This window comes from Cnephaeus nilssonii, assembly GCF_951640355.1.
Source record: "Cnephaeus nilssonii genome assembly, chromosome: 7".
In the NCBI taxonomy this organism is placed as follows: domain Eukaryota; kingdom Metazoa; phylum Chordata; class Mammalia; order Chiroptera; family Vespertilionidae; genus Cnephaeus; species Cnephaeus nilssonii.
In genome coordinates, this window is record NC_137078.1 from 55,915,146 (window position 1) to 55,935,734 (window position 20,589).

The 20,589-nt window shown below is 41.8% G+C and overlaps 1 protein-coding gene across 2 annotated transcripts in view; it reads right to left on the reverse strand.

The window, feature by feature from the left end:
- The window catches only part of IL12RB2 (interleukin 12 receptor subunit beta 2), a 72,134-nt gene extending 60,267 nt beyond the window's left edge, over positions 1 to 11,867 (reverse strand). For both annotated transcript variants that reach the window (XM_079777588.1, XM_079777587.1), the window contains exons 1-2: positions 11,837 to 11,867; positions 204 to 315 (exon numbers count right to left, since the gene is read on the reverse strand). In XM_079777588.1, coding sequence (XP_079633714.1) covers positions 204 to 279 — 76 coding nt within the window. In that variant the 5' untranslated portion in view covers positions 280 to 315; positions 11,837 to 11,867. The remainder of the gene's footprint in view (positions 1 to 203; positions 316 to 11,836) is intronic.
- Between the last annotated feature and the right edge of the window lie 8,722 nt (positions 11,868 to 20,589).

Below are 20,589 nucleotides of genomic sequence, written 5' to 3' on the forward strand. Positions count from 1 at the left end.
TTATCAGTGAACTCTTAATGATTAGTATAAATTAAATAAAATAGATGTTAGTTACATACATAGAACCAGATTATCCACTTAGATGGGCAATTGACTACAAAAGACCAACTACCAGAACATTTACCACAAATGCATATTTTTAATCTGTAACTGAGAATTTAAACCACAAATCCTTCCACAGATAGATTACAGAAATATCTTACCTATTGTTGCTTTAACCAACAGCGACATGATGACAGAAATGAGTGCCAAACAGCATGTTCTAACTATATGTGCCATGAACTGTCACCTCTGGAATACACCTCTATATTTTTCCTGTAAAAGAAGACAGATTCATTCATGTTAAACACATTTAAAAAATACCAGAACCAACATCATTTAGAAGGGCTTAAAATGCCCCTTTAATTTTCTCTACCCATATTGTTAAGATTTTGCTTGTTATTTTTTAAATAATGAAGTGTATCTTAAAACTAGTAAATTGAAAAATCTTAGTCATCTCTAACCTCCACATCATTTAAGTTTCTTGGGGTCAGCAAAGGGTGGGAGAAGAGACATGGCTTTTGGGTTTAAATACTTTGAGACTATTGGCAAGTCATTTAACTTCCTAAGCCTCAATCCTACACTTTTTTTTTTCCCTTCCAAACATGTGCGTCATCATAGTCAAACACAGTAGTGTGAAATTCCAAGGCTAATGAGAATTTCTGACCTAGTAAGTAAGAGATTAAAAGTAGCTCATAACCTACCTTCTCGCCCCACCGCCGCCCCCCCTCCCATTCCCCGCCCCCCCCCCCCCCACACACACACACACACAGCCTGGAACTTTGTAAAAGATTGATCTTTGACAGTAGGAAAAAAGTCCACAGGTTCTAAAGAGGGTTGTTGGGGTTTTCTATAAAAGTTCAATTTTACTTGTGTGTTTGCTTGTTCATATATTACTTACTATTTTACCGAGTATTTTCATCTTGAATGGTTTGGAAAATGCAAGCTGGTGATTTCTGATTCTTTCCAAATTTAAATCTAAGGAATGCCTCTACTAGTCATTAGCAAATTCTCTAAATTCTATTAAAAGTGGGCCTTCATAAAGTAAGATGGAAGGTTCCCTGATGTCAGTCCACTGGGAAACAGCCAATCCAAATATTCACTTCTTATCCCCATACCTAGAAATGGGCCAGAACATGCTAGAGAGCCTCAGAAAAACTCACTTCTTCATTCAGGGATGGCTACCTTTCATGTGCCAGCCACAGTGTTAAGTGCTAGACACAACAGTCTTGCCCTAGTGGGCTTCCTTACTGCCTACTTGCTCCTTTAATTCCTCCACCTCTAGCCTAGTCACACTCAGGGTAGTCCCAAACAATATCACTATCTTTTCAATAGTCTTAGCTGGTTGCAATTCCGTCTCCTCCTGACATTTAATCCTTGGAAGATCTCAGCTCACCCAATGCATTATTTTTCCTCCATTTCTACGTTCTCCCGTTCTCCCGGGAGATCGCATCTGATGGCCTGGCTCTAGATATCATCTGTATGCTAACGACTCTCAGATGCATATCTTCAACTTGAAGTCTCCCTGAGCTCCAGTCTCACATGTCTGTCTCCTTGGAATCACTTCCTGGACGTCCAGCAGACTGCTCAATATTAACATGTTCCCTTCTCCAAACTGGTTCTTCCCCCAGCCTTTCCTATCTCAGTGAATAACATTTTTATCCCTTAAGTTGCTCAAAAACCTAGATATCATTCTTGATTCCATTCTCTTTTTCATCCCCTACATCCAAACCATTACTAAGTCTTATCAATTTTACCTCCAAAGTATATCACAGATCATTCTCTTCTCTCCTTTTCTACCATCCTCACTCTAATCCCAACCAACCACTGTCATCTCTCCCAGAGATGACTGAAGTAGCCCCTTAAAGTATCTCTCTACTCCATCCTGCCCCTTTCTAAGTCATTTTCACATAGCTGACTACCTTTTAAAAACATAAATCAGAAAAGAAAGCTAAAAATAAATAATAACAATAAAATAAAAACATAAATCAGATTCTGTTAACCTCTTACACCACCACCTTTCAAAACGCTTAAATAGGTCCCCCATGCTTTAGAATAAAATTCAAAGTCCTTACCACACACAGGATCTCTCAGCTACTGCATGGCCTCATCTCTCCCGTCTTGCCACCATCATTTGCCTTACGTTTTTGCCCTGCTCACTCTGCTCTGTTCACAATGACCTACTGACTGTTCGTTAAACAAGACATGCCTTTTGCTGCCCAGGGGACTCTGCACTTTCCATTTCCTCTGCTAGAATTGTCTTCCCCTTGTTCTCAGTGGCTGACTGACTTACATTCTTCAGATCTCATCTCATGTGTCACTTCCTCAGAGAGCCCCTCCCTGACCACCTAGCCAAAGTGGTCTTGCCCAGTAGCTACTTTCTACTCATTGCCTTCATGGTACAATCTACAACCACCTTGTTTTTTTACTTCATTACTTGTTTGTAATTACTTGTTTGAATTTAAGCCATCATGAGAGCAGAAACATTAACCGTCTTGCTCACTGCTGTATGCCAGCACTTAGCATTGGGAAAGAATACTCAATAAATGGTTACTGAAAGAAAGCAGGGAGGGAGGAAAAACGGGAGGGACAAGGAATATAAGCTATAGAAAACTCCCTAAACATGCCTACGGCAAGCAGAATAATGGTCCACAAAATATGTCTATGCCCTAATCCCCAGGACCCATGAATATATTAGGTTACATGACAAAGGGATTTTGGAGATGTCATTAAAATGAAGGACCTTGAGGTGGCCAAATGGGCCCAGTCTAATAGCGTGAATTCATAAAAGTTGAGGTGGGAGGCAGAGAGCTTCAATGCAAGAAGTATTCTCCCCACCTCTGCTGGCTCTGAAGATGGAGAAAGGGGGCTAGAGCCAAGAAATACGGTGGCTTTTGAAGTCTAGGGATAGATCTCAAAGGGCAGATAATATAAAATGTTATATTTCCCAGTTCTTCTGGGTCTTCGTTAAAAATGTTTGAGAAACACTGATCTAAATAGAAATCTGACAGTGTTCCCTCTCTCTAAACCATAAAGTACAAGTTCATGGCTTACAATGGCCTCTGTGAGCTAATTCCTGTCTTTACCACTAGCCACGTCTACCAGCCCTCTCTGCTGGCATTCAGCTCTCTAGTGAGACTGAACTGCACAACTCATGCTTCTGTTACTTTTCCACTGTTCTTAGACTGGCTGAGTCTGACTCATTTACCCCAGACACCTTTTATCCAGTCATTCATTCAACAAATACGTATTAAGTTTCCATGTGCCAGGAGTTTGGGACAGAGTGGAGAGGAAGACAGAGAGGGGTTTTGGCTCTCATTGGAACCAGCATCCTAGAGTAGAGAGATAGAAGACAAAGAGATAAACCACAAATTCAGGTAGTGATAGAAGAAAGAACACAGGGCTAAAGGGAGAGAGAGGCTGGGGAGAAGAGGAGCTGGTCAATGAGGTGTTTCTAGCAGGTGAAACTGGAGCTGAGACTGGTATAGGCCAAGTGAAGGCTCGGGAAGAATTTTCCTGACAGAGAAAAGGGTGACTGCAGAGCCAGAGGCAGAGGAACAAGCTTGCTGTGGATGAAGCACTGAAATAAGGTCAGGGTGGGTAGGGAAAGTGACTCTGGGAGATTGGTATGAAGTGAATTGGAGAAGGCAGGAGCCAAATCTATCATGGGCTTGTTTGCCATGAAGGGGAGCATGGATTTCACCCTCAACACTATGGGAAACCACTGGTGTTTAATTAGAAGTTCTATTTATATATTTAACTGGGTTTTAATTGGGGGTGATATAAGGTATGAATTACATTAAATGCACATACACAAAACAAACAAAAAACACAAAACAAAAAACTAGGCTTGTCCCGGGTCCGGGTGAGGCTGTGCGCCCCTGGGTCCGGGTGAGGCTGGATCCTGGGACCGGGTGAGGCCGCACACACCTAGGTCCGGGTGAGGCCACGTGCCCCGGGGCCTGGGTGATGCTGGGTCCCAGGTCCGGGTGAGGCCGCGCGCCCCTAAGTCCGGGTGAAGCCGCGCCCCTGCGTCCGGGCGAGACCAAACCAGAGGGAGTCGGACCTGAATTACCACCATTTATCCACCATCCAGAGCTGAAAAGTCAGTGCCGACATGTACACATAAGGAACTGGTGGACATTGAAATTGGGTCTCAAAAGAACTGTTGGTCCAGAAAGAAACTTACTACAGACTGATTCATTTGCCGGTCAGCATAACTATTATTGCTCGTCTCACATTCAGTTCTTATAAGTATATTTCTAGTAACACATGATCTCACTCATCTAGGGGAAATGATGAACAACATAGACTGATGAACAAGAACAGACCCAGAATCAAGGAGGCATCGATCGGACTGTCGGGCCTCAGAGGGAGGGTAGGAGAGGGTGGGGGTAGCGGGGAGAGATCAACCAAGGGACTTGTGTGCATGCATACGAGCCTAACCAATGGTTAAGGACAACAGGGGGGTGGGGGCATCCGTGGGGAGGGGTGGGGGATGGGAATGGGGGGATGAGGACAAATATGTGACACATTAATCAATAAAGAAATTAAAAATAAATAAATAAATAAATAAATAAATTACTGATTCAGTCTCAAAAAAAAAACAAAAAACTAGGCTTGGCCCCTTGTATGGGGGCCAGAGTGGAAGCAAGCAGACCAGTTAGGAAGCAATTGCAGAGACCCAGGTAGGAAATGATGGTGGTGTGGACCACTTATAGCGGCAGAGATGGAAAGAAGTTGTCAGATCTTTGGAAGCTTTACTTAAGTCTTCAGGTCAGACAGAAGCCTCCTGCTAGTATCTTCATAGCATCTTGCATCCTCTTATCTTAGCACCTGCCTCAAGTAGAACTAATTTATTTAGGTATCTACCTGTCTCCTCCATTTGCTTGCAAGCTCCTCATGGGCAGAAACCACAATCTGTGGCACATAGTAGGCATGTGCTGAACTGAATGAAACTTTTCTGCGTTTATCTAATTTACTTCTAGTGTAGTTTTATGTAATTAAAACTACATTAAATCTTATTCTGCTACATTGAGGCTGATGTCATTAATAAGTTTTTGTTTTTTATAGTTACCTTAGTTGCATCATTAAAATTTGAAATATTCTCCATAAAGGAAATTATGAATTGAACTAGAATGGACAGATACATAGGATTAAACAGGTTTCTGCTTCCTAACTGCAAAGGGTATCTACAGGGTATCTTCCAATGTGCATTGCAATTTATGAAGCTGTAACATTCTCCAAATAGTAAAATATTCAATATTAAATTATTTAATTGGCTAGTATAAAAATTTTTTAAATATATATAAAAAATATGTATGTAGGGTACCCCCAAAATAGTATATAAACTTTGAATAATTATAAATTCCAATGGGTTAAATCTAAAAAGAAAGAAGCATCAACTGAGATATCAGCTTTTAGTAGTGTATACATTTTTGGGATACCCTATATATATGAAATAGGCAAAATAGAGGATCAATTTCAGTTTACATAGTCCAAACACAAACTTGATCATTTTCTCTGAATACCAGGTAAAACAGCTTCTCCACTTATAAGAAACCCAGAAACCCAAAGACCTTCAAGTAAATGAGGTATCTTCCAATAAAATGAAACCCCATATCTACTGTAAACATCCTTCACACAGCCTGCCTGGAGGGTCCATATTAAAACTACAACTCTACCTTGAATCAGAAAAACAAAGAGTGTGCTGTGTCACTGACTCATCACTCCAGTTGTGACAGTTTCCAGACAGAGAAAACAATGTCTCAATGAGGGGGGCGGGGACGAGCCAGACACAGAGCTACTGGCAGGTGGCAGAGGCAACAACTGTCTCCCAGTGAGTCTCTTCCTCCGTTGCTCCAGGAAGAAGCATAAAATATGCAACTACTTCAAAATCTTATTTTACTAGTTTAGGAAAAACCCTTACCACAGGGGATAAGTTCACATGGGGAGAAACACTTTCTACTCTGCTTTGCTTCTGTAGCACCATATTAAGTCCCAGGGGCAGCATGGTATGGTGGAAGAGAAAAAGGCTAGTCAATCTCAGCTCCACTTTGCCTTCTGAACCATAGAGTACCATTTCCTCATTCAGACAACAGGTACCTAGACAAAGTTTTGGGAAGATTAATATGATATTGTCTTATAGTGTCTTGGACCATAAGAATAACTAACACAAAGTAGCACCACTCTCAGGCTAGTTTTCATTTTCCCTTCTGTACCTTGTTTTTGCATTTCTTTTTAAATTCACTTATTACTTTCTTTTGTTTTGTTTTGTTTTGTTAATCCTCACCGGAGGATATTTTTCCACGGATTTTTAGAGAAAGTGGAAGGGAAGGGGAAAGAAACACAGAGAGAAACATCGATGTGAGAGAGACACATCATTTGGCTGCCTCCTACATGGGCGCTGAACAGGGCCGGGGATCAAACCTGCAACCCAGGTACATGTTCTTGACCGGAATCAAACCGGGACCCTTCAGCCCACAGGCCGACACTCTATCCACTGAGAGTACTTTCAATGTACAGGAATTGTATGTTCTGTTAGACTAAGTAAAAAAATTATGTTTATTCTAACACTGGCCATCAGATAATTTAATAAGTCAGAGGGAGAAGGAACCTCAAAGGTTTGCTAGTCAATGCCATGTGCCTGCTGCCCCCTTTCCCTCCCAACTGGAGTCTGGGCCACTGCAGAACAACCAAGTGATTGTTCTGAACCTACATCGAGGTTGGATGTCTTACAAGTGCATGCCGTTCATTACCCAGCTGACTCAGTGAGGCAGGGTACCAAATCCTTCCTTCCTGGGAAAGTTACTTACAGGCACGGCTTACCGGTGCCAGATCAGTATAAAGACAACACTTTGGAGGTCATCTCTTCTACCTTCCCCATTTTACAGAGAGACAAATTGAGGTCTAGAGAAAAGAAGGAGCTTGCCACAGGTCACACTAAGAGCAGAATCCAGATCAGATATTAGTTCTCCAGATTTCTAATCCAACATTACTTCTGATCCAACATGTGAGAATGTTTCTGGTCAGTAGCAACAGCAGCAGCATAATACTAAAAGTAATGCTACAGTTTGTTGATCTCTATGTTCCAGGCACCGTACATATTACACACAATAGTCATGATACCGGTACAACTAGTAAAGCACTGATAATGCCTAATGCCTGTGATCTTCAGAAGCTTGAATCATTATTTCTGATACCCACCCCCCTCAAAAGAGGATGAAACAACAACACCCCATGCATATACAAGATGTAAGTATCTCTAATGATCCATTCCACTATGAGGATGGAAAAGGAACATCAAATCCGCCAAGGAGCTAGCTTGCAACCTAGCATTGGAGCCAGCCTCTGCTCCATGCCTTCTCATGACGTATGTCATGAAAACGAACAGTCTCCTGAATGAAGCATTGTCTCTTTTTGGAGAAAAACCTAACAAGCTATAACATAAACAAATGCTGTCCTGTCAGTCCCCGATCAAATCAGCCCCTTCGTACCATGTTAGATGGCTTCAAGGAGAAGAAGTAACACATCAGTCCTCTCTGCTTTTTTTACTCAATAGTCTCAACACCCTTTCCATGAGCCAAATTGGACACACACCTGTTTTCCTTTCTTATGAAGCTACTGAGGCTCTTGAATTTTTCCCGTGTAGTCCTAATTTTACCATGTATAGAAATTTTCCTCCTTGCCCAAATTCAGGAGACTTCTGAAGTTTTGGTACTTTTTTTTTTTAAATTTTAGTCACAAAGTTCTATCCTTTCCCTCTTTATGACCCCTTTATTATTTTTCTTAACAAAGATACCCTTATATTTTTCTCCTTTCTTTTCTCTTGTTCTTTCTACCAGTTCACTTGTCTTTATTTCCATTTCAGATATATCACACTGCACAGGCTCCCAAAGTGTTGTGTGTAAACAAGTTACTTTTAAAATGCACTAGGGAATCTTATCCAGCCTTAATCCCTGAATCATTTGTACTGTGAACTGCCTTATAAATTGAAGACAGACAGACAGACAACACGGGTGGAGTCTTGAAGAAAGAAGGTACTTTAAAATTAATTAATGTTATTTATTACATTTTGTCTTTTCGTTCTTAGAATAGCTCCACAAACCTACACTATTCACCACACTTTTTCAATTAAGTTTTAACAATCCAACCTTCTCTATTTCCCCTCTCTGCAGCCTTCTAGAGCTTCCCTATATAATAAAAGCCTAACATGCAAATTGTCCCCTCGACTGGGAGTTCGACCGCTCACTATGGCATGCGCTGACCACCAGGGGGCGGTGTGGAACATGGCAGGTATTGGTGATGCGGTGCTGGCAGTGGGCAGCAGTGGAGGCACTGCCAGCCCTGATGGGCCCTGATAAGAGCAGGACTGCAGGTGAGCAGGTGGTGCCAGGCTAAGGCAGGTGTGAGCAGGGCCCGATCGCCCCCACTGATCACCCTGCAGACTGCGACTAGCAGCAGCAGTGGGGGGCGGGGCTGCTGCCCAGCTCCCAGGTGCTGAGGGAGCCCAGCAGGAGCCTGATGACTCAGGTGCAGGGAGGCACATGGGAGCCTGGGGGCCCAGGTGCTGCCCAGGGCCCAGAGATCAGCTGAGACCTGCCCTTCCACACCAGGTGCTCCCACTTTGATCACCAGCCAGGCCTTGGGACCGCATTCGTGCTCAAATTTCCTGCACCGGGCCCCTAGTAAATAAAATAAGCCATCTTCTACTGGGAAGGATGATGAACTGGAAAGAGCATGATGTCTGGGGCCAGAGAACCTGGGTGCCATTCTGGGTCCTCCACTTCTAACTCTACCACCATCACAAGTGATTTCACATTTCAAAGCCTTTTTTTCCGGTTTGAAAAATGACAGTCAACATTTGTTGTAAGAATTAAATCTCCTTCACTAACGTTTCATCCTTAGTTTATTGGAAGGTCTCTCATTGGACATCCTCAATCTTGAAGTCTCTAATTGTGGACGATGGCATGGGGTGGGGATTTAACCTTGGATCTTGCCACTTTGTAACATCAACCCCTGAGTCTTCATAAAGTGCTATGAGACATTAAAGACATTAAAGCACATTTCAATTACTTTGTTTTGAGAATTTCCTAGGAACTTCACAATTATCTTCAAGTAACTGGAGGCACGTGTGGGGATGGGGTGGGGACTAAAACTAGTGATTGCCATCCTGCAATGTTCCTTTAAGTTTCTTATATAAACTAAGAATTCAACTGAAGTTTCTACACTAACAACCCCATGCCTCAGCATCTCTGCCTAACATTTTACATAATGTTTCCCTTTTCTTCTGGACATCACAAAAAAAATGTAAACTAAGGTTCTAATCTTAATCTTTTATAAGCATTTACTTAACAAGTTATCACAATCCAGAGCACATAACTGAGTTGTTACTATTTGGTCTTCTGTATAAAGTATCCATTGGCATTTCTATTGTACAGGTGGAGAAATCTGTGACCAAGATAAAAAAAAAAAGGAGAAGGAGAAGGAGGGGAAGGGGGAGGAGAGGGAGGGGGAGGGGAAGGGGGAGGGGAGGGAGGGGGAGGAGGGGAAGGGGAGGAAGAGGGAGGGGGAGGGGGAGGGGGAGGGGAAGAAGAGCCAAAGGAAATCGGACAGGCTTCTTTGGGATTTGGCTGTCTTTTGTGGGGGTGAAGGGACTTGGCTTTCTTTACAAGTTAGTTTACACAAATTTATAGAGAAGCTGAGCACACCACTGTGAGTGTAATTACAAAGATAACAACTAATTGGCTAAAGAACCCAGGTGTCCCACTACAAAAATAAGTGCAACATCTGCTACTGTACTTAGAGGAGTCTTTCCCCATAAAAATTTTACATGTGCTTCAGAATTTTTTTCACACTAGAACTCATTCTCATACCAAAAAAAAGATTAAGCACGTGCCAACATTTGGGAATTTACCATCTTATGTAAACATCAGGACACTCAAGAAACATGACAAAAGAATGTTGTAAACTCTTGCAGAGACTTTCGTGACTAATGAAGTGATAATCCAGTAAAACCTCGATATAACAAGTAATTTGGGCTAGGGGGAGTCCGTTTAAGCCAAAAGTTCATTATGTAATAAAGTAGGTTTTCCGAATGCATGTGTTAAAAATTGACAAATTAGTTTACCTGTTTTTACTTAGGTAGACACGTTTGTGTAATTAAAACGATGTATGGAAAGTTTAATATCACAGAGTTTTCTATATGTATTACTGTAGTTTTTAATTTAGATTGATTGGTCTGGTGAACACGTGCATTCACCAATCACCTGGAGTAAATAAATGCCCACATCTGGGGCAGGGAACATCACCCCCACTTGCGTTAAAACTGCTGCAGAAAGTCATACAGAGCCCATTACCCGGTGTGATAGAGTGTGATCACTTGCTAATCACTTGCCCAACATTGTTTATGAGTGGTGGCTCTTGGATTTAAATATGTAGATTATAGTTGTAGATATGTAATATTTATTTATGTCGATGAAATTACTTCAGTGTTTTCTCCAACATGGCCTATTTGCTAAAATTTGTTAAAAATAACAGTGAATTAATAACAAAATAGCCTGTTAATTATAAGCAAATCTTGGTTAAAAGCATTTTGAAGTTAACAGGGTGTTAATGTTCACATATGACATATGGACCGGAAATTTTGTTCATTAAATCCGAAGTCTGTTAAATTGAGGTCTGCAAAATTGAGGGTTTACTATAATGAATGGAGGGTTTCACATTAAAACGGGGAGGAGAGTGACAGCGCTTGAACACTAAGGTCTTCTCAGTTATCTGTGGGACAGAGAAATAGGACACGTGTTATAGGGAAATAAGAGCCTAATGTTTGTTTGCCCAAGTGGAGGTGGCTATACCCTTGTTAAGCCTGAGGTGTGAAAAGGCAAGGAGCACAGAATTTAGAGCCAGAAACCTGTATAAACACTATCTCTGTGAAAGTGCCTAAGTGTCCACATCAGTAAAATGGGAATACTAATAACCACTCACTGGGTTTTTAAACAGTTATACGGGATGACAATGTGCTGGGCACATAGTAGGCGCTCAACCAAGATTTTATCTACACCAGACATACACCTAACAATTGTAACAATTATCTAGTCCCTCCTCTCCCCTCCCCTCCCCTCTGCTCCCCTCCCCTCTCTCTTCTTTCTTTCAAGGACTAATTTCACCCTGTTGTTTACACATACCAGGATATAAAGTTTTATCATATGCTTTTGGGCTAAGACCTATATCTAGACCTTAATATATAAGACCTTCATCTCTTACAGTGCTTATATTTAGTGCCCTTCAATCAGGTGACAAGGGCCTCTGAAAGAGACATTTCACAGATGAGAAAACAGGCTGGCCCGTCGGCTCACCCCAGAGCATTGTGCTAGTAACTGCCAGCCGCTGTACCTGAGAGGCCACAGGAAAGCGCTGCCGAAAGGGGGGCAATGCGCCCTCATGCAAGGCCAAGTGGGATCCTCAGTATCTCACAGAAAGTCCATTTTCAAGCCCCGAGTCACGCCCGTGGGCCTAGACCAAGGCTGGCCCCTGAGGGGTGCCCTCTGCCCTTCGCCAGAAGCCCTCCCCCGCTTCCGCACGAACCTGTGATTCTGGGTCCGGCTGGGCTCAGTGTGAGCACGCCAAAGCCCACCCAGCACCCTCAAGTGAACACCAGCGCCCTGAGAGTGAGGACCTTGAGGAGAGGCCCCCACCCAAGCTCCCCCGAGAAGCGAGCACTGAAGCTTGGGCCCTGACACACCCCGCTCGCCCGTATCCCTGGGTTCCCGCCCCACCCGAGCCCCTGGTCACTCACCATGCGGCCAGCCCGGCCCGGGCGCTCCCCGGGCTCTGGGACGCACGTGCTGCGCCCGCCGAGGGCGCTCGGGGAGTCCCGGCGGCAGCGCCCCCTGGGCCCCGCGCGCGCCGGCCGGAGACCCCGGGGTGGCGCCCCCGCGCGCAGGTGCCGAGGGGCGCAGGCCGCGACGCAGGCGGAGGGACGGCGCTGCAGCCTTCAGCCCGGCGCCCGGCGCCAGCGCCTGCGGTGTCGGCGCCGCGGTCGGTCAAAGCGGGCCAGGGACCCCTTCCGCGACACAGGCGGCGCCTCTGAGGTCCCGAGCGAGGCCGTTCTCTCTCCACACCTCCGTTTCCCCTTCGGTAAAACGCGGGGGTAGAGCCCGTCTCAGGAGCCCGAGCGAGGACGGGGTTGGCGTGTAAACTCTGCACCGACGGAGGGAGCGCGACACAGTCACGCTGTGGGTTTTCACAGCCGCAGCGAAGGGGCGCTTTGTTGACAGTCTGATGAGAGGACTTTCGTGAGATGCTCTTCCTCGGTGCAGCCTGGAGCGCCCCGTTCTTACCACACCCCAGGGCCGTGGTCTCCTAAGGGGGCTGGTGCAGGGCAGGGTGGGAGGGGAAGAGCAGGACTTGCGTTTGTGTTTGCTTTCTAACGTATAAGGAAGAAGTGGACATTTACTAGATGTTAGGACACCCACCCTAAATGGGCCCAGGTTCTGTGTTGTAAGTGGGATTCTGGGGGAAGAGGGGCAATTGCACAAAATGCAGTGGGGATGACAGCGGCGCCCTTACTTAGGACAGTATTGCATTGAATCTAGGAATTCTTCAACTATAAGACGTCCTTTTTTTTACGTACCAGTAAGAAATTAAAAGATCTGTCGCATAAACTATGACACCATGCTTTCTTATCACTTAGGATATTTTAAAATTTTTATTTATTAAAGTATTTCTTTTAGATTTATTTAAGCATATATGTTTATCAGCTATCCTTATTCATTCAAGAAAGAAAAAGGAAACTATGTATAAGAAAAAATTGTTAAAATAGTCTTTAGATACCTTCAGATTTCAGTGCTTCCCATCACTTTTTTGTTCTACCCAATATCAACCTCAATGATGTAAGAGTGTTATTAATAAGGCAGCAATTCTTAAAAGAGTGTGCCACTATTTTCTCTGGGATATTTTTCCCGTCCATTAAAACCAATCCAGGTTTGCTGAGCATGTGCAGATTTGGGTAGTAGGCATAAGATGTTAAAATTTTTAAAAATGTACATTTTAGAATTGACAATGCATAGATTGTTTTTATGACACTGTGACATTTTATAGTTTATACTAGTGGCCCGGTACATGAAATCCGTGCACATTAAAAGGGAATTAATTAGAGGAAATATTTTAATATTGCTATTTGCCTTTTCTCTATAATAGAAGTGTCAGAGATGAAAGAAAATTAGTAAAATGTATATAAAAATCTCCCTCCTGTCAGAGTCTGGGGGCGCCGAGGGACCCAGAGTCAAGTCCCCACCCACTGGCGTGCGCCTTCAAGTCACGCGAGACCCAGACCCAGCCGGCCCCACCCCCGTCAAGGCCCGTAGGGCAGGGGGCGCAGCTTCAGGTCCCCTGTCAAGCCCTGCCGGGCAGGGGACAGAGCCTCAGGTCTCTCGGCCTGGCCTCAGGTCCCCTGGTCACAGTGCGAGGGCGTGAGGGTGTGACGACCATTTGCATATTAGCTCTTTTTAAACTGACTTTTATTTTATTTTTTTAAATATATTTTTATTGATTTCAGAGAAGAAGGGAGAGGGAGAGAGATAGAAACATCCATGATAAGAGAGAACCATGGATCGACTGCCTCCTGCACACCCCCTACTGGGGATCGAGCCCGCAACCTGGGCATGTGCCCTGACCGAGAATCAAACCTGTGACCTCCTGGTTCATAGGTCGATGCTTAACCACTGAGACACCCTGGCAGGGCTTAAATTGACTTTTAGAGAGAGAGGAAGGGAGAGGGAGAAACATCAATTGGCTGCCTCCTGCATGCCCCATTCTAGGGATCAAACCCGCAATCTGGGCATGTGCCCTGACCAGAAATAAAACCAGCAACCTGTTGGTGCCTGTGATGATGCCACACCAGCCAGGGCTTACATAAACATTTTTAAAGAAATTATCATCTTTTTTTTCATTTTTAAAAAATTATTTATTTTAGAGAGAGGGGAAGAGAGAGAGGGAGTGAGAGAGCGAAACATCGATTTGTTGTTCCACTTATTTATGCATTCCTTGATTGCTTCTTGATATATCCTGAGATCAAACCTGCAACCTTGGCATATCCTGATGATGCTCTGAACAACTGAGGTCCTCAGCCAGGACTCATTTTATTAACAGAAGAATTTCTTTAATGTTGTGAAACTGGCTGAGATTAGAAATTATCATCTTTTAAGTCTATCAGTATATTATCCAATTAAGATTTAAAATCAAGATAAGACCTGTGCTAATAGTTATTGCTAATAGAGATTCTCTCTATATCATAAGTTCGATGAATGCAAGAGACACATCAGTCTTGTTTGCTCCCTTACCTCCAGCACCTGGCACAGTGAGTGGCACAGGACAGGTGCTCAACAAATCCTTACTGAGGTGCAGTGACTTGTTCTGTGGAGATCTCACTGTCTGGTCAACCAAGGTTATAGGTAATGTTATCTTCAAAACTTTCAACAGAGTTTTTAAAATGTAGTTTGAAAATTATATATAGTTTTCCTTAGCAAGTGGGTGACCTTCCCATATGGAATCTGTAGAGACCTTTCTATTTTCCTTCTCCCTTTCTCTTCCTTCTCTTCCTCCTTTTTTTTTTTACCTTAAAAAAAATCTTTATTGTTGAAAGTATTGCATATTTCCCTTTTTTCCCCCCATTGACCTCTTCTAGCCTGTCCTCCCTCCCCCACACCAGGCCTTCACCACCCTATTGTCTGTGGGTTATGCATATTCCTCCTCCTTCTTTTAATATCTGGGTAGTTTTCCTCATCGATTCATGGCTGTTGTCAGTAGTTGCCTGTCTAGTTGGAGAGGAAAAAAATCTTGCCTCTATATTTTCTGAGAACAAGACCTAGACATGAAGAATGCCTGATGAATCAAGAGCCTAACATACAAACCCAAATATCAACCTAGGATTGGTAGGATGATAGTTGTTAGGTCGATGGGTGTGAGATGGCCTTCTGTACAGCTAGAGCAGATGAATGTACGTACTTGCAAATCAAAAGCTCAAGTAAGTGAAAACCACAGTGACAGTGACAAAGACTTTTCTAGGAAATACTAGTTCAGTTTCCATTTCTGATACTTTTCCATTCCTTTAAATGTCTATTTTGGTTCATTGTTGATACAAAAAGTCCTGAAAATACTTACACTGTGCTGTGAACAACTGAGTCATTTGTCAGAATAAATACTAAGAGATGGTTGCCAACATAGTGACTTTGGACATCAGACAAATGTTGGCCCCAGTTAAGCTTGGTAAGAAGGTTTTTACATACATTTTAACCTTTTACTTGTAATAAGGAGATCAGAATCTAAGATTAATTATTCATCTTTGCTACTTCTCTTTACAGAAGTTTCATTCCTAAAAGTTTTCTTAAATTTTATTTTATTGTTTGAAGTATTACAAATAGTAGAACATACGTAAAAGTTTTTACTTATTAATTTTACTCATCTGACTAAAGCATTACATGTATAGGACACCAATGTAACTACTAAATGTACTTGCATCATGTGTTGAAAGGCTTATATAAACACTAGAGGCTCAGTGCACAAAATTGTGTGGGTAGGGTCCCTAGGGCCTTCTGCAATCAGAGCCATCTTCTGCCTGTTCACCAGTCCCCAGGCTGAACGCCACCTCCGCTGCCGGGCTGTCAGGCCGTTGGGATCACCAGTTCATCCCCGGCTGCTCAGGGGCTCAGGCCTGCAGTAAAGCGGGTGCCGGCGACTTCACCTCCATGCGCATGTGCTGGGTTAGCCGCTGATGGAACACGCTGCCTGCTCAGGGCTGCTCATGCGGGCGCCACCTCCACCACTGCTACTGCTGGTGCTTGAGGTGCTGACAGAAGCTGTGGGGCATGCCCGCGACCTACCCATCCTGGCATGAGCGGCCCCAAACGGGCAGTGCGTTCCATTAGCAATTGGCCTGGCGCACACGCATGGAGGTGAAGTCGTCGGTGCCTACTTTCCCACAGGCCTGAGCCCCCGAGCAGCAGGGGATGAGCTGGTGATCCCAACAGCCGACAGCCAGCTTGGTCCTCCTGCCACCCACCCCAATTCCCCCGTTCACCATCGCTGATCCATCGGAGCCTGCGGGTTGGGGGCAGGGTCCAAGAGGTCAGCCATTCAGCCCGCTTGCCAGTCTCCAGTCCCGCCCCACCTTGCTTGCGGGCCGGGGGTGGGGGGGGTGGGGAGGGGGGAGGGACCAAGAGGTGCTCAATGCACCTCATGGTGACCGGTCGTTTGGTCGTCACAGTTGTCACGGACACTGGCTTTTTATATATAGAGATAGTGTAGTACAAGACACTTAGATTAGCAATAAAAAATATTCCTAAAATTCAAAGTTGTAACTTTTTTACAACTGATATTCAGCAAGTACAGATGTTGTTTATAGATGAACAAACCACATGGAAAATTCCATGTCTTGGATAGGAGCAGTGCAATTCCAAGAGGTGTTTAGGTTGCCACAGGCCTTATTGAATGAAAATAAAGGTTCAAGGGTAAAATTAGAATATGAAGTAAATTTAAAACACTGACAGCCACAGGGTCGCCCACAATATGAACTTGATTCACAATCTGTCATTCTCAACAGCAAAGACATACGAGTCATAGGATTCACAGATTCCATCACTTAATGATTTGTAACCTGGTCAGCAGCAGCAGAACTTTTTTATTTTTAATATATTTTTATTGATTTCAGAGAGGAAAGGAGAGGGGGAGAGAGAGAGAGAAACATCAATGATGAGAGAGAATCATGATTGGCTGCCTCCTGCACACCACCCTACTGGGGATCGAGACTGCAACCCGGGCATGTGCCCTTGACCAGAATTGAACTTGGGACCCTTCAATCCTTAGGCCAACGCTCTATCCACTGAGCCAAACTGGCTAGGGTAGCGGCAGAACTTTTGTTGGCCCAAGGAAGTGTTTTGGTGGCCCACGGGAGAGTGAGTCACATAAAAGACAACTTTCTCACAAACATTCTTACATGAAACCACACATACGTTTCTTAGTTTTTTATTTATTTTGTTATAGAGTTCTTCAGTGAAAGCTTGGTGAGCATGAACATCCTTTTCTATATTTCAGTATCTTAGGCTCCAGTGTTCCTTTGCTCCATGCTTCTCATACACAAGAATACTCTCTGATTCCCAAGTGAGACAGTCCTAATCCTGTCCTGTCACTGCCTCCAGCTCAGAGTCAAGCTCGCTGGGTAGTGAGCAACAGCTACTGTGGGATATGATTACTCTGGTCTACTGCTTAAAATCCCCAAACATACCTGCACACCACTCCCCAGCCACAGTGTAATGTGGTGGAATGGGAATAATGAATGTTCCATCTTGGAAAGGAGAACCTGGAAGTCACAGGTTCAAGCACTGCTGTCTGAAAGGTGATGTATTAGAGTTCTTTTATTTGGCCCATGAGACCGCTGCTAAAACTGAGAGAGGAAGAATCTCAAGAAAGTATACTTTTCTACAACCTCCAACACAGCAGAGAAATAGCAAATTTTAATAATTTGTCCTGTCCCTTCCAGTCTCTCCCCAAAAAAAGTAATAGTTTTGTGAGAATATTTCCACATTTTTTCTTCATGCTTTATAGAGGTATAAAAGCGTGATAGTTTTTTTCTACATTTGAACAAAAATTGAGCCATGCTACCCATCTAACTTTCTATGTGTCATCTGGTTTTCTTTACCACATGACATAACTTTATTCTAAAACATACGTAATAGATTTCACTCATTTTTTTCAATAGCTACAAGTATCCCATACTACACTATGTATGTACTAAGATTTAGTCAATTATTCTTTTAGTTATAGTTCTTCAAGTTTTTCCCAATTTCCTCCCGAACAAAAATACAACATACTCAATAAAATAAGAATATTCATGTACAAATATCTGTTGCTTTTATTTGTATGTAATAGAATCTCACATGTGGCTTGTTAAATTAAAAAAAAAAGGTATGAGCTTTTACACTTTAATAGATTATGCCAGATTATTATCCAAACTAGTAATTCACATTCCTACTAGCATACCACGCTATCACCGACAGTGAATTTATATTCTGTAATTTTTATCAATCTAATAGGTGAAAAATGGGGTCTTATTGCTTTAAACTATATATCCTTGACCAGAAACATCTTTTCATATGTCTGATAGTTTTTTATAAATAAGTATTATTAATTTATATCAGTCTACCTTCAAATCTATAATAATAAAAGCATAATATGCTAATTAGACCGGATGAAGCCGTGGCAGCGGGAGCCGAGGCAGAGGCAGCCACTGTGGCGGTGGGGGCCAAGCCCCTTGCACAAATTTCATGCATCGGGCCTCTAGTAGTGTATAATGTAAGAGCTTTACAACAGTATACTGCTATCTTCATATCTTTTGTGCTATTCCATTGTACATTTTACTTTCCTACATATTTAAGCTCTACAGTACATTGTTACTACTTTTGTTTTAACTATCTTTTAAAGAAATTTTAAAATAGAAAACAAAAGTTATCTACATGTTCTGGTATTTATGGTTGCCATTCCCCTTAATTCCTTTGTATAAGTTGAAGTTTACACTGGGTATTATTTTACTTCTGCCTTAAGAAGTTTCTTTAATATTTCCTATAATGTAGGTATGCTGCTGACCATTTTCTTACCTTTTGTTTGTCTAAAAATGACTTTATTTCACTTTTTTGAGTAATTTTTTTACTGTATGTAAAATGACAGGGTTTTCCTCCTAGTATATTAAAGATACAATCCCATGGTCTTCTTGATTTGCATTGTTTCTAATGAGAAGTCAGTTAAACTTTTACCTGTATATAATGTCTTTTTTTTTTTTCTCTTGATACTTTTAAAATTTTCTCCTTATCATTGATTTTCAGTATTACATTATTATGTGCCTTGGTATGGTTTCCTTGGTGTTTATTCTATTTAGAGTCTTTCAAGCTTGTTAGATCTGTGGTTGTTTAGTGTTTGCAGAATTTGAAAAATTTTCAGACATTATTTCTGTTCCCCCATCTAGATTCCAATTACATGATTTTAGAGTACTTTATAATGTCCCACAGGTCACTGAGGTTCTGTTATTTTTTTCAGCTCTTTTTCCTTTCTTTGCTTCAATTTGGATAGTTTCAAATTTATTGCTCTTTCTTCTGTAGTGTCAAATCTGTTAAATGCATCCAATTAGTTTTTTATAAGATGTTAAAAAATTTATCAGCTCTGGAAGTCCATTTAGTTATTTTTATAGTTTCCATTTCTTGTGTTACATGTCTTTCCTTTCAATTATTGAATACATTTATAATAATTATAGTAAAGACCTTCTCTGTTATTTCTATCATCTCTGCTATTTCTGGGTTTATTTCTATTGCTTGAATTTTCTCCTACTTATGAGTCACATTATTGGTGCTTCTTTGCCTATCTAATAATTTTTTTACTGAACACCAGAGATTGTAAATATTATGTGATCTACAAAGGCTAAAATATTTGCTATCTGGTTATGTACAGAAAATGTTTGTCGTTCCTGCCCTAGATGTATTGAATTGGGTTGAATACAATTATCAGTACATGGAGTACACAATATGCAATTGTCCTACCCCTCCCCTCCTTTTTTACAATTCAGTGTGTTTTTTTCTTCAGTATTTTTTTAATCAGTATTTTTTTTCTGTTCGGCAAGAGTCAAGAATACAAAAGAGTGGGGAACAAAATATTAACAATCCCCTTTGTTCCCACCCCCATTCACAAACTCAACTATTGTTGACTTGGTTTTGGAAGATTTTGATCCTCTCATGATCTCTATCAGTCTTCCCACACCAATCTTTGAAAGTGACATTTTCTATTTTTTCATTTTATGAAAAGTTCTAAGCAAACACAACTATGAGCTGGGTCTGCTCCTAAAAAATTATAATCTCTATACCCTCTTTCTATTAATTGTAATCACAAACATATACCTTTCCTTGTGTGGGTATATTTAGGACTATAGCATTATTCACCTTGGAGTTCTTTGCATATCAAGGTGTATATGTCTACTTCATACTTTTCTTAAACAACTTCATCACATCTACAGGACAAATAATCCATAATTCATGAATGATTTTCATTTTACTGGACACTTTAACTTGTAATTTTCTATTATTCATGATATTGCAAGAAACACCCTTTATATAGTTTACATACTTATTTCTGAACATATGTGGTTATTTGATGGGATATATTTTGGAAATAGAATTTGAGCATTAGGGAAAGTGCATGTTTACAATTTTTTTAATTGAGATATAATTGATATATAAAATTATATTAGTTTCAGGTGTACAACATAATTCAATATATGCATATATTATAAAATGACCCCCACAGTAAGTCTAGTTAATATTCATCATCACACAGTTACAGTAGTTTTTCTTGTGATGAGAACTTTTAAGATTTACTATCAGCAACTTTCAAATATACAATATAGTTTTAAGATTTACTATCAGCAACTTTCAAATATACAATATAGTTATATTACAACCCTGTGACTTATTTATGTTATAGCTTCGAGTTTGTACTTTTTAACTCACTTCA